Genomic DNA, 14,160 nt, shown 5'->3' with positions numbered 1-14,160 from the left:
TGACCCATGACCAATGCTAGAATAAAATCGATAAATGAATGGAGTTTGTACATTCCCCTAACCCATAAGTTATACAAATCCGATAACCATACCAAACACCAAACCTCAATGCTATACTTCCCATACACATCCGCTTTAGTCCGCAATTACTACATCCCTCATTTCTTTCCCCATACCAAACCGCTCATCTGTCCCATGACTCCCCCCTTCGTCTTCTCGCCTTCCTCCACTGGCGCATCCGTAACCACAGCCTTTGGCGCCGGTCTTCCCTCCGCTCTTCTCCTCCTTTCATCCCTTGCCCTCCTCATCTCCTTCTCCTCCTCATCTCTGGCCTCTAATTCTCTAATCCAAGCCTCATTTTTCTCTTTCGCTTTTTGTTCCGACAATACTCCCTCAAATTCCTTGCGCTTCTTACGATCGGAATCCCAGTACATCGATCCGGCAACCATAGCTAAGAGAGTGAAACCTTGCGCGTAGATACGTGCGCGGAACATGCGTTGAGTGCGGTTGTGGTCGCCGGCTCGGATGGAGCGGGTTGCGCCGACGAGGGCAAGGGAGGTGAGGATACAACCTAGAAGGAGAATTGATTAGTATAAGAACATTGAGAGGAAACGTGATGGAGAGAGATGATGTACCCAGAGGAATGAGAGGCTCTTCTTTGAGACGACGGGTTAATTTCTGCCAGCGATTTTCTTCATAGAAATCACTATCAGGCCATTAGCTATGAATGAGTAAACAAAAGCTTTCTATGAGAATGTCACATACGTATTGCCATCGAAAGACGACGGCAATGGAGTATTGTTCGACATATTTATTGATCAATACTTCTTTGCGATACCAAAGTATTTTATAGATGGTGAATTTGTGAAGTTATCGATGTTCCAAAGCTTCATCAAAAGCTTTGCCCCTCCAAATGCATCGAATCAGAATGCAACCTTAGGTCGTGATATCATCGGAATTCAAAGTATCCCTGCAAAAAATAATTGGAGAGTATCAGCTCCGATATCGAAAGGTGGGAATCCAGCAAATAAAACAATATCAAACTTTATGACTCGATTCTCAACAACACCACAGAAATATACTCGATTGAAAACCAATCCATAATTTCCAGATATGGAGAACGGAACAGTAACAAATGGAGAGAAAACTCCAAATCACGCACGAACTCCGAGTCTTACTTCCTTTTCTTTGACGGAATATTCAGCAAATCCATCACCGCCATCAGAAAGTACAAAATCAAAAGTTAGCAACATCGTGCCACAGGAATTTATTCTGCCAAATGGATATCCTGATGTAAGTATGCCCGATTGCATTATAAGAGCTGTGACTGATCAATTGGTTAGTATCTACGATTAATCCTCACTTCTCGAGTTTATGAAGTCGTCAATGAGACCCCGCTCACTCCAGCCGTCAACCTCAGCAATCGATTAGAATGCAATGTTTTATTGAAACGTGAAGACCTGCAACCGGTTTTCAGCTTCAAATTGAGAGGCGCATATAATAAAATGGCACATTTAGATCCCAAAGTTAGTTGGAAAGGTGTAGTTGCATGTTCGGCAGGAAATCATGCACAAGGCGTTGCGTATTCGGCGCGCAAACTGAAGATGCCTGCTACGATTGTTATGCCTGAAGGAACACCCAGCATCAAACATCTCAATGTAACGCGATTGGGAGGATCGGTTGTGTTGCATGGGCCGGATTTCGATGCTGCGAAGGAGGAGTGCGGAAGATTAGAGAAATTACATGGATTGACGAATATTCCACCGTTTGATGATCCATATGTTATTGCGGGTCAAGGTACGATTGGTATGGAACTTCTCAGACAAACGAACATTCATAAGTTGGAGGCTATTTTCTGCTGTGTGGGTGGTGGTGGGTTGATTGCGGGGATTGGCGTTTACGTCAAGCGTATTGCTCCGCATGTGAAAATCATTGGAGTGGAGACGTATGATGCGAATGCTATGGTACAATCTTTGGCAGCTGGAAAGAGAGTGACATTGAAAGAAGTGGGATTATTCGCCGATGGAGCGGCAGTAAAGAACGTGGGAGAAGAAACATTCAGAATATGTCAAGAAGTCATTGATGACGTTATTCAAGTCACTACGGACGAGACGTGCGCAGCTATAAAGGACGTTTTCGAAGACACAAGATCCATTGTCGAACCAGCTGGAGCTCTTGCATTAGCAGGACTCAAGAAATATGTTGCGGCTAACCCATCTCCCGATACTTCTCGAAATCTTGTAGCTATTGCTTCTGGAGCAAACATGAACTTCGATCGTCTTAGATTCGTTGCCGAGCGTGCAGCTCTTGGAGAACGCAAAGAAGCTCTGCTTAGTGTCAGCATTCCTGAAACTCCCGGCGCCTTTTCTGAACTTATCAAAGCCGTCATGCCACATGCCGTCACCGAATTCTCTTACCGATATGCTACCGATGAAGTAGCAAATGTGCTCATTGGTATTTCTCTCACCTCCCCTGCATCTCAAAGAGATGAAGAGCTTCAATCTCTCCTTAATCGCATCTCATCCAGTGGCATGTCACCTACTGATCTCTCCGGCGACGAACTTGCCAAATCCCATATTCGCTACCTAGTGGGTGGACGTTCAGGAGTACCAAACGAACGACTCTACATGTTTAACTTCCCTGAAAGGCCAGGTGCGCTGGAGAAATTCCTCGCCACTTTGAGACCGAGATTCAACATAAGTCTCTTCCAATACCGTAATGCCGGAAGTGATATCGGAAAGATTCTGACGGGTATCCTGTGTCCGGATGATGAGGTCAAGGATTTGGAGAGATTTTTGAGGGAAATCGGATATCCTTGGACGGATTGTACAGATTCACAAGTCTTTAAGACGTTTTTGAGATCGTAAATTCTGATTTATGGGAAGATTAAAGGATTGTGATGATGAGAGATGCATGAGCGGTGAATGTTTACCATTTTTGGGCGGAATTATGCATTATATTAGCTCGGCGTTTTTGGGTAGTTCGTTGTAGATAAAAGTCATTGGACATGGCGATGACTTTATGGCGTTGCATAGATTATAATCAAAGATATCGTAGATTCCATGTGTGGTTCTTTGGTGGCTAAATTTTCAAATTGGTGTATATACTTGAGGAAAGAGAATTCTTTTCTTGACGTGGGACCGACCAGGAATTGAAGCCTCACCGGGAGTCTTCTGTTCGCAACTCAACTGTGTAAACTTCCTTTTGAGTCCATCAATTTTTTCGAAAATATTTCTCCACGGAAGGAAAAGAGTGTAGTGATGAAGTGATTGACAAAATTTTATTGTGAGGTTAGAAATTAAGGAATGATTTATTCTCTTGCCGTCTGGTAGAAGACAATCACATGCCACCGCCCACCTTTGAATCCGCAACTTCTTCTTTAGTCGCATACTTGTATCTGTATTCATATTGTCACCCAATTCATACAGGAAAGAGCGAAAAACAGCAATTTGCAATCAGTTGTTCTAGTCCAATCCAATCCAATTGAATTCAATGTAGTACAACATAATACCTTCATCACACAACGTCGAATGAAGCATTCCTTATCTCTTTCAAAGTCAAAACGCATGAATGTATGGTGATATAGAGCCACCCTCACCTGCACCCTTCCACCGGCAGTCGTCTCCTATCCTGTCAAGTAGGATAGGATAAATAGAATATAATGCATCCTCTCGCCTTCTTCTTCGTAGGATATCTCATACTCTTTATAACCGCCAATTTACACTCTCTCTACGATACATGGACCTCTTCAACTCTCTACTGCGTCCGCGAACCGTACACCATCACCACTCTTTCTCCTAATACTCCTAATCCGAAATGTTTCCGCGTTAGGATCGATGTAATAACCGAAATCCTTGAAAGAGTACCGAGCGCAGAGGAGGGAGAAAAAGTTGTTTGGTTGAATGGATACGTGTTGCCTGGGATTATTGAATCGCATGGGCATATTTTGCAGTATGGAGAAATGCTCGAGAGTGTGAGTTTGTATGAGGCGGAAAGTGTGGATGATGTAAAGAGTAGGATTAAGGAGTGGTTGGGAAGACACGAAGGAGAAGGTTATGGAGGTAGGGAGAAGTGGATTAGGGGGGTGGGATGGGATCAAGCACATTTTGGAGGTGTGATGCCGACAGCTGTATGAATTGATCTTTTTATTTTTCTATTTGGTAAAGAACTCTGCTGATGGAATTTCTAGAAACAACTTGCTGAAGATCCGGAGCTGGAAGATTTGTATATCATGCTCGATAGAGTTGATATACATTGTGTGTGGACTTCAGAAAAGGTCCTCTCTCTTCTTCCGGATCCTCTGCCGGAATCGCCTCCGGGTGGAGAAATCATTAAGAATCCTGGACCTGGTGTCTTTTGTGATAATGCTATGGATAACTACATCTATCCTCTCGCCCCCAAGCCAGATGCGCCCCAGAAAGTACGCTGGCTTAAAACAGCAATGGAGGAGTTGAACAAAGTAGGTATCACGGCTATGAGCGACGCTGGTATGCGAATGGAAGATGTGAAAATTTTGCAAGAGTTGGCTAGGAGAGATGAACTGACTGTTAGAATTCGTGTTATGGCTGAGTGCGATGAGAGAAATACTTTCTGTCATCAAGAGTTACGAACGGTGAAAGTGATAAGAGATGGATCTGGTGGAGGTGATATGCTATTATTTGGAGGGATCAAACTCTTTGCGGATGGAGCTTTAGGTTCTTGGGGTGCGGCATTGTTGGAACCATATTCGGATAAACCTGAGACTAGTGGAATGATGTTGATCAACGAGACTGAATTAACGGAAGTTGTTAAGAAGGTGTTTTACTGCTTCCCTTCTCTTCTGTGCATGAGACTAACTGATTCTTCGAGTTTTACGAATGGGACTACCAAATCAATATTCATGCTATCGGCGATCGAGCTAATAGAGCTGCCATCAATGCATTTGAAGCGGCTCTGGGATCTGATTGCCATGGTTGTAACCAAGAAAAGAGGTTAAGGATTGAGCATGCTCAAATCATAGTACGTTCCACATCAACAGTTGATGCCTTTCTAACAAACTTCGCAGCATCCCGACGACCAGATTCGCATTGCAAATATGGGTATTCTTCCTAGCATTCAGCCAACACACGCCACATCTGACATGGCTTATGCATCATCCCGTCTTGGAGAAGAACGACTTTCCAATTTTGCTTATCGCATGCGATCGTTCTTCCCTCCTGTCCATAACAATACATCATCATATCCCGGTCCAGTTCTTGGTTCTGATTTCCCAGTTGAGCCACCAAATCCTTTTCATGGTATCTATGCCGCAGTAACTCGTCTCAATCCTAAAACTGGGACCTCACCCTCAGGGAAAGAAGGTTGGTATCCGGAAGAAAGTCTTAGTATTGAACAGGCAATTCATGGTTTCACGCGCAACGCGGCTTGGGGTTGGAAATTGGAAAATAAAATGGGAGCCATTGAGATCGGGAAGTGGGCGGATTGGATTGTGGTGGATGAGGATGTAATGGGGATGGAGGGACAAGGGGTGGAGAGACTGAGAAATTTGACGGTGTTGGGGACGTGGGTTAAGGGGAAGAATGTTTGGGCAATGGAGGGGGGAGAGTTATGGAACTTGATCAGCTTTATCAGAAGGGCGATAGGGTTTGGATTGGTCTGGCAAGGTTGGCAAGGAGTTTGACGAGAGGGATCAGGGAAATGTTGGTTTGGGGGAGGAAATTGGAACTTTAGAAAATAGTTTGGAAGGAGAGAGGTGGGATGTGTGGGATAAATTGTCATGGGTTAGGAGCGTGTGTAGATTGAAGGAAAATCATATCGATAAGAGAAAGGGGGGCGAAAAGGCAAAGGATAACCAGGAAGAAAGAGAGCCCTCCGAAAGGCGAATAAAGAGTATTAGAAGTCCGTCCTAGAAGATCAATAACCTAGATAGAATACACGCCCGCGCGAAACACATCTTGACATTCCCCACTTGTGGACTTGGAGCCGAAGATTAATCAATTAATTTATTCTTGTGTCAAAGAACTGATCTAATGAGACTATTTGTTTGGTATGTGTTAGAAATCGATTTGGAAAGAATCTAAGAATGCAGATCTCCGAAATACTCCATTCCTAAATATTATGCGCCAACCATTTGACTCATCTTAGCTCCATGAAATTATCAAATCATCAAATCATCGCTCACTATCAAATCTAGAACGCAAACCAACATTCACAGCACAGCATACGCACTAGCATAACTTACCGACCCATCATCTACCCTCGTGACTTCATTGCTCCGTTCATACCTCACGAATTTGAATTTGCCCTTCTCCCCATCTAAACTCTTATCCTCCTTCACTTTCTCAATCGCAGCCATTATCACTCCAATCGGATGTCTCCCACAAACCGTATTCCCTGTCTCTTCCAAATTATCTAGAAATTCTTGATGCACGCCTCCGGAAATAGCATCCATAGATAATTGATCTAGACGTCCTATACTCTCGTGAATTGGTGGTTGTGTAGGTGCTTTGTCCCGGCGCGACAGAGAGTACCCGCCGGATTTGTCGCGGGCTTCGGAAGACGGACTCGCGGGGAGATAGTATGTGTATTGAAAGCGGGGGCCCCAGTGGCAGAAATCGGAGGAGATGATGAAGACGTTGGAGGGGTCGGAGAGGTAGGGTGCGAGAAGGGCGCCGAATTTTCGTTCGGTGGTGGCGTTGGTGTTGCCGACGAGGATGGGTATTAGAGGGGGGAAGGATGAGGGAGAGGGGAAGTTGAGAGAAAGAAGTTTGTAGATGTAGGGGAGATGCATTTCTAGAGAGTGTTCGGTTTCATCTTGGTCGGTGGACATTTTTTTGAATTCCCCTGTGGCGGATAGTTCTTGTACGAGAGCGGTGTCAATGGTTAGATCTCCCAAGGGGGTGGCGTATTTGGAGTGTTTGGATAGTGCACATTCGGTAAGGTACCAAGCGTGAGAGGGCCCGAGGAGGAAGATTCGTTTTGCGGTGGAGAGATCGAGAGTTGCGTAGGCCCAGGCGGCGGCGGGTCCGGAATAGGAATATCCTGCGTGGCTTTAAATTGTTAGAGACTTTTGATGAGGGAATATGGGGTGACTAACGGTGCAATGATGACTCGAGCACCTGGGATGGGTAGTTTTGTGTCGGAAATAGTGGAGGGGACTTGGGATAGCCAGCTGTCGAGTTCCGAGGATAGTTTGCTCGGATTCGATGTATACCACGAGCCGGCGTGGCTGGCTTCTCGAGTACTGCCCATATTGTTCTGTAACGCCTTCGGATGAGGCTGGTTGTGATTGCAGGTTCTTGGATTTGTTTGTTGTGAGGTTCTAGAATGATGATGATGTTGTTGATATGGTTATCGTGAGGTGTGGGGGTGAGAATGGCGGGGTAGCTAAGCTTAACCTTACTATTTTGATTCCCGAAGTTCAGGCGGCGCAACACTAACCCTCGTCTCTTTCTCCATATGGAGCAGTGTCATATCAATCTTTGATAGCGACATGAGGATAAATGCATTGTTCTTTTCTTCCACATACGTTACTGTTTAACTACATGAGATTCTCGGGGTTCTCCATTCCATTGCATTCAAAAGTCAATCCAATGCTTGCCTGGTACGCGTCGTCCTTTGTCAAGCCTGTTTGTTCGGGTGCACACATCCTTGAAACACTGAGGCTCTCGATGTGTTTGCGCGGCTCTTAGCGGTCAACACGCGTTTAGTGACGACGATGTGATGTTCGGGTTTGCGGGATCGAATAGGAGAATAATGATATATGTCCATTATCTTGGCGTGCATATCTGTATATTGATTCTTCCTAGGCAACAATTTCAGCGGGAATAATGCCAGCAAGTTATTTACTGTCATAGCGAATCTTCATGGCGAGATGACTCTAAATCACGGAATCGGAATAGAGCTTACTTATTGTTCTCCCACTTCGGTGTTCAACTCCGATCATAGCTGATGACACATCATGACATGGATACCATAAGATAGCTTTGCATCTGCAAGGGCTTTTCGATAAGCAGTTGCTTATATACGTCCCTCTCTTTTTGTTCACCTCAGTTTTGTGCTTTGAAACATCAATCACGAATTGGAAATCATGTCAAGTAACGCTTCCAGTCTTGCTACTATCAATGGCTTCGGTCCAGCCAAGTCTGTAGGATTTGACTTTACTCCACTATTCGAAGATGTAATTCTCTCAATTTTACCATCAGTCATCTTACTCCTCTTACTGCCGATTCGAATATGGATGCTTCGTGGTCAACCTCGAAAAGTTAATTCTAGCTTTTTGCATAGCAATAAATTGGTATGATTCTCCAAGCGAGATAAAATGGAGTCTAATGTTATCATAGCTGTTCTTGGGAGTTTTCACAATCATGCAAACGGCTTACTTAATTATGAATGCCACAACGTCAACATTGAAGACACGTGCAACAATACCTGCTGCAGCTCTTCTACTTGTAGATGCCCTCGGCTTGTTTGCTCTATCACATATTGAGCATCTCCACTCTGTCAGGCCATCTGCTCTCATCAACGTATGGCTTTTGCTCACGTTGCCTTTCGATATGGCGAGGGCAAGGTCACTTTGGTTAGTTCATGCAAACAATCCAACTGCTGCAGTCTTCACTAGTGCTCTTGGCGTTAAAATTATGGTCATCATCGCCGAAGCGGTGGAAAAGCGTCACATTCTACTTGACAGATATCGAAACACATCACCAGAGACTACTAGTGGCATTTATAGCCGCAGCTTCTTTTGGTGGCTGAATACCCTCATGACCACCGGTTTCCAACGGATTATAAAAAACGAAGACTTGTATCCCATTGGTGAGGAAATGAGCTCACATTACCTGTACTCCCGAGCAAAGAGCACATGGGATGTAAGCAATCAAACCGGAACTTGTTCTTTGCTTTGGTCAACCTTGAAAGCCACACGTGGAGCATTTGCTCTTGGGATTGTACCACGACTTTGCACGACTGGTTTCAAATATGCACAACCTTTCTTACTAGAAAGAACCGTTCGTTTCGCGAACGACGAAAGTCAGCCTGATAGCATAGGATGGAGTTTGACTGGAGCATTTGGTCTTGTCTTCCTAGGTTTGGCTGTTTTCAACGGAGCCTATTACCACATGGCATATCGTTTCAACACGGCTGTACGCGGTTCATTAGTAAGCTTGATATATGCAAAAACCGTTGACTTGAGTATTACTGCTCTTGATGAATCGGTCGCCGTCACTTTGATGGCGAATGACACAAGTAAGAGATCTTTTTCCAATGTTATAAACGTTGCTTACTTTCTTTTACAGGCGCAATTTGTGAAGGATTCACAAATATACACGAACTTTGGGCTGTTCCTATAGAATTAGGCATCGCAATGTATTTGCTTTATCGACAACTTGGTTTGCCTTTCTTGGCTCCTTTCTCCATTGCTTTGTTGTGCACAGCAGGTATTCTTCTTATGGCAAATTGGATGGGCAACGCACAAAAGATTTGGATCAGAGGTATCCAAACGCGCATCGATATAACAACTTCTATGTTAGGGTCTATGAAGGTCAGCTCTCTACTAATCTTCGTGCACAACTTGCTAAAAGCCTACACAGGCTGTAAAAATGTTAGGATTTACCGACTCTCTCACTACCATGGTTCAATCTCTTCGTGTGAAAGAGGTATACCTTTCTCAATTATTCAGAAGGCTTCTTTGTGGTCGTGTTTTCCTAGGTATAGTGCACTATGTCAGTCACCTGAAATCTCCATCTAACTTGTGGTCTAGCAAACAGCACTGGTATCATAGCACCGCTAGTTACATTCACGGTGTTTGTGATTTCAGCCAATGTTACCGGTCGTACATTGAGTACCTCGACAGCGTACACATCGCTATCTCTCATTGCCCTCTTGGCAGACCCAATGAATACACTTGTGAGGACAATACCTCAAATTAACTCTGCTGTTGCTTGTTTTGAAAGAATCCAAAGTTTCATGTTATCGGATGCACGAAAAGACCATCGTTTGCCAGTGGTAGGACCTCAATCATCAGACACTACCAGCGATTCGAGCCAAGGTATCGAACTGAAAGATATTTCACCTGTATTAAATCCTTCAGCAATGATCATTGCCCAGAATGCTAGCTTTGCTTGGAGTCAGGATGCTCGTCCTGTGATAAATGACTTCAGCTTTACCCTAGCATGCTCTCAATCACTTTTCATCATTGGTCCGGTAGGCTGCGGAAAGAGTACTCTACTCAAAGGACTACTTGGTGAAACTCCTTCGTCAAAGGGGTTCATCTATGCCAAGACCGCTAGAACGGCGTACGTCGAACAAAGTCCATGGATTCAGAATGGGACCATCCAAGACAACATTTTAGGTCCATCAAACTTTGACTCGCTTTGGTATGATCAAGTTGTTCGGGCTTGCGCTTTGGAACATGACATCGCAGTTTTGCCTAATGGAAGTGGTAAGCTTTTCTCGGCCAATATCATTTTATCTCTTTTCAATGTCTTGCTTGTGCTTGTCATAGAGTAGTGCGGTGTCATACTTCTTTTCTACTATTCTCTCAAGATTTGAAAATTCGAATGCACTGACGAAATCATAGCCACTCGTGTAGGAAGTGGAGGTATCTCACTAAGCGGCGGTCAAAAACAAAGACTCGCACTTGCAAGAGCCGTTTACGCCAAAAACGAGTTCATTATTCTTGACGACGTATTTTCTGGGCTTGATTCAGAAACAGAAGAGCAAGTTTTCAAAAGACTTTTCGGGAAACAAGGGCTTTTCCAAGAAATGGGAAGCACGATAATTCTTGTCACTCATGCCATTCACAGATTAGCATATTCAGATTACATTATCGCATTGGATCAATCAAGCCAGATCATCGAACAGGGTACCTTTGATTACTTGAAGACTAGTGGTGGCTATGTGGAGAATTTGGAGACTCGACATAGATCAGAGGACTGTGACTCCGAAGAAATTGATACAAAGGAGACGACTCAGAAGCAAGGTCCATTCACAATTGTCGAAAACGATGATCTCATAAATGAAATAGCAGATTTGAGTCGCCAAACTGGTGATGCTTCTGTGTACCAATATTATTTTGCCTCCATTGGATGGGTACCGACCGGAATCTTTTTCTTTTTTGTCTTGATATTTGGAGCAGCATCGAAATTACCGGAAATCGCTTTAACTTACTGGACTCGAGCTGTCGCTGTTGAAGGTAATAAAGCAAACCCATACTGGCTTGGAATATATGGAATGCTATCTGCTATTGCCCTGATTGGATTCGTAGCGGGCATTTCCCATTTGACGTTATATATGGTGCCGAAAAGTGCAAAAGTCCTTCACCAGAGATTGTTGGATTCTGTAATGGGAGCACCTCTTTCGTTCTTCACCGCCACAGATACTGGGACGACTACGAACAGGTTTGTACTTGGGTTGTATTATCGGAATCTTGCTAACTTCAGACTCAGATTCAGTCAAGATATGTCTATGCTTGATGGAGACCTTCCCTATTCAATGGTTGACCTCTCATTGTCCATTGTACAAGCATCAATGGGAGCTATCCTGATGTCTCTATCTGCGGGGTACTTTGCTGCAACTATTCCGGTCATCGGTCTAACAGTCTGGGGCGAGTCAACACACATCTCCTTATATTAATGATTGCTGACCGAAAAACAGTGCTGCAAAAATTCTATCTCAGGACATCTCGGCAAATGCGTCTGTTAGACCTCGAAGCAAAATCCCCTTTGTACTCCCATTTTATCGAAACCCTTAGTGGTCTTACTACCATCCGAGCTTTCGGTTGGACCGAAAATTTTCGCGAGCAAAATCTTGCATTACTAGACACATCTCAAAAGCCCTACTACCTCCTATTCTGTATTCAACGCTGGCTAGGTCTTGTCCTTGATCTCCTCGTTACAGCCCTTGCAGTAATCCTCATGGTCCTCATTGTCAAACTTCGCAACGATATCAGTCCGGGCTATGTTGGTCTTGCTCTGTTGAATGTTATGACTTTCAACCAATCACTTACCGAAATCATTAAGGAATGGACCCTTATGGAGACAGCAGTTGGGGCAGTCTCTCGTCTCAAAAATTTCGCAGCAACAACTGTAAGCGAGAACCTACCATCCGAAGTTGAATCTGTGCCAGAAAATTGGCCAGCATTCGGAGCCATCGAATTCAAAAATGTAAAAGCGTCCTACACCTCGACATCCGTCCCGGTAATCCATGATCTCAACCTTGCTATAAAACCTGGAGAGAAAATTGGACTTTGTGGTAGAAGTGGAAGTGGCAAAAGTTCTCTCATCGCAGCGCTTTTTCGCATGTTGGAACTTCACCCCGGAAGTTCAATTCTTATTGATGGTATAGATATCAGCACAATCCCTCGACAAACGGTACGGGCACGGTTGAATGCTGTTCCTCAGGATCCCTTTTTTCTACGCAGTACTATCCGCAGAAATGCCGATCCGTATAGTGTTCACACTGATCTTCAAATAATCTCTGCGCTAGAAAAAGTACAACTGTGGTCTCTGGTTTCCTCCAAAGGAGGATTAGACGCGCAACTCGATACGGAGTTCTTCTCACACGGCCAGCGGCAATTATTCTGTCTAGCGAGAGCCATTTTAAGAGGAGGAAGAATTATTGTATTGGATGAAGCGACTAGCAGTGTGGATAGCGAAACGGATAAATTGATGCAGAGGGTTATTAGGGAGGTCTTTGAGGGGTGTACGATTCTGGCTGTTGCGCATCGATTGGATACAATTGCGGATTTTGACCGCATTGTATTGTTGGGGAAGGGAGAAGTGGTAGAGAGTGGACGATTTGGGGAGTTGACGGAGAGGGAGGGCGCGTTTAGGGAATTGTATGATTCGTGATTTGGAGGAGGGAGTGATTTCATGACTTTAGTCGACCGGGTCTATAGCCGCTAAAGATATGATAGTTGAAAATGATTAGAGAGGCAAAAAGGTAAGGATTCCCGATGTGGGATTTCAAACAGTTTTAGATACGTCACCTCCACCCGACGGAACGTCCATACTCGGAAATCGTTATCAGTTGTTTCGGGAGGCTTCGGATGAGGCGTAATTTAGAAAGTAATTATACTTTGTACATTAAATTACTTATGACTTGCATACATACGGCAGGAACACAGGCTCTGTGTGAATATTACGGTTGAGGCGTTATGCAGAGGAAATCATCCGTTGGATTCGTCACCGAATTGTTAATATCATGATCATTGTCGGTGTCTTATCAGTGTAGTTGTATGAAGATGTACGGAGTACATGTGTGAATTGCGAGAACACCGATAGCCTGATAATTTATGAGATGGTATTAGGAGCCCGCATTCGTCAAGTGAATTTAGTGTATTGTAGATTCGAAATTAAAGAGAGATTAGAACACCGACAAACAGATCTGAGTGCCAATCAGAAGCGAGAAATGAAGGGGTTTGATTTTCGAAGCTTTGATGGAGATCATAAAAGCATCTCTTCTAATTCTGAAAAGCAATAGTAAAATTTATTTGATTTTAATAGAATTGTATAGCCTCATTATTTGTTTCTCATCAAAATACCTCGAAAAATTCTTCAACTGTAAAATGAGGTACAGAATGCGCGAAGTGTCAAATCTCGACGTCGTTTCATATCCATGCAAACGCGAGTGTTGATTGTTAGGATTGTTAGGCGATGAGGTTTGGTATTTACAAAATTGTTTCTTTAAATATCTGTGCGGGTTGATATCTGATATCAATGAGGGCCCTGCTGTTTTGATAAAGTTTGATAGATTAGATAGGCACAATAATGTAGGTCGGTCTCGCCGAATTCTGCGTGGGGAGCATTGTTGATCCAGTCTGTTATCAGTGTTTGCCCGTTAAGTGGCTCGAGAGTGGATACGAGGTTTGAGTTGGGGAAGAGACGAAGAAGCTCCACTGATAGATAATGGCGGGTTCAAAGGGTGGCTGCTTTTGACGATGCCTAGGAGACCAAGAGCTTATCAAAGAATTAGTTTTTCTGGGTCCAAGATGCTAGTTCTCAAGTGGTTGATCGGGTAATTAAAAGTGGACTTTCTGGGGAAATTCATTGGTAGTCGGTCTTCCAAGAAGTCTGGATTGAAGGCCGAGATGAATCTTGGCCCGTTGGATTTTACTTGGAGAGGGGGATTCTTGGATTGAGGTTACGAACTATTGATCACGAGATTAGCTTGAGTGCTATGCGG

At 44.0% G+C, this 14,160-nt stretch overlaps 5 protein-coding genes across 5 annotated transcripts; 3 read left to right on the top strand and 2 right to left on the bottom strand.

Annotated features, from left to right (window-relative positions):
- Nucleotides 1-158: 158 nt before the first annotated feature.
- On the bottom strand, nt 159-809 carry Bfra_001058 (putative hypoxia induced family protein; the record flags this gene model as incomplete). The annotated part of the gene is made up of 3 exons (XM_037331498.1): nt 159-571; nt 636-706; nt 766-809. The coding sequence occupies 3 exons, from the start codon at nt 807-809 to the stop codon at nt 159-161; spliced, it is 528 nt and encodes a 175-aa protein (XP_037197831.1).
- A 304-nt stretch (nt 810-1,113) lies between these two features.
- On the top strand, nt 1,114-2,867 carry Bfra_001057 (putative threonine dehydratase protein; the record flags this gene model as incomplete). Its single annotated transcript, XM_037331497.1, has 2 exons — nt 1,114-1,293; nt 1,344-2,867. 2 exons carry the CDS (start codon nt 1,114-1,116, stop codon nt 2,865-2,867), a joined length of 1,704 nt encoding a protein of 567 aa, XP_037197830.1.
- Nucleotides 2,868-3,661: 794 nt separating this feature from the next.
- On the top strand, nt 3,662-5,659 carry Bfra_001056 (putative amidohydrolase 3 protein; the record flags this gene model as incomplete). Its single annotated transcript, XM_037331496.1, has 4 exons — nt 3,662-4,129; nt 4,190-4,795; nt 4,849-4,998; nt 5,045-5,659. 4 exons carry the CDS (start codon nt 3,662-3,664, stop codon nt 5,657-5,659), a joined length of 1,839 nt encoding a protein of 612 aa, XP_037197829.1.
- A 528-nt stretch (nt 5,660-6,187) lies between these two features.
- Bfra_001055 (putative duf52 domain protein) lies at nt 6,188-7,230 on the bottom strand (the record flags this gene model as incomplete). Its single annotated transcript, XM_037331495.1, has 2 exons — nt 6,188-7,028; nt 7,076-7,230. 2 exons carry the CDS (start codon nt 7,228-7,230, stop codon nt 6,188-6,190), a joined length of 996 nt encoding a protein of 331 aa, XP_037197828.1.
- An 838-nt stretch (nt 7,231-8,068) lies between these two features.
- On the top strand, nt 8,069-12,827 carry Bfra_001054 (putative abc multidrug protein; the record flags this gene model as incomplete). The annotated part of the gene is made up of 8 exons (XM_037331494.1): nt 8,069-8,275; nt 8,322-9,222; nt 9,273-9,517; nt 9,567-9,684; nt 9,737-10,417; nt 10,556-11,375; nt 11,424-11,581; nt 11,632-12,827. The coding sequence occupies 8 exons, from the start codon at nt 8,069-8,071 to the stop codon at nt 12,825-12,827; spliced, it is 4,326 nt and encodes a 1,441-aa protein (XP_037197827.1).
- Nucleotides 12,828-14,160: the final 1,333 nt, after the last annotated feature.

The sequence above is a fragment of the Botrytis fragariae genome (assembly GCF_013461495.1).
Source record: "Botrytis fragariae strain BVB16 chromosome Unknown tig00000001, whole genome shotgun sequence".
Classification (NCBI taxonomy): domain Eukaryota; kingdom Fungi; phylum Ascomycota; class Leotiomycetes; order Helotiales; family Sclerotiniaceae; genus Botrytis; species Botrytis fragariae.
The sequence above is the reverse complement of the archived record's forward strand: the minus strand, read 5'-3'. Positions and strand labels throughout refer to the sequence as shown.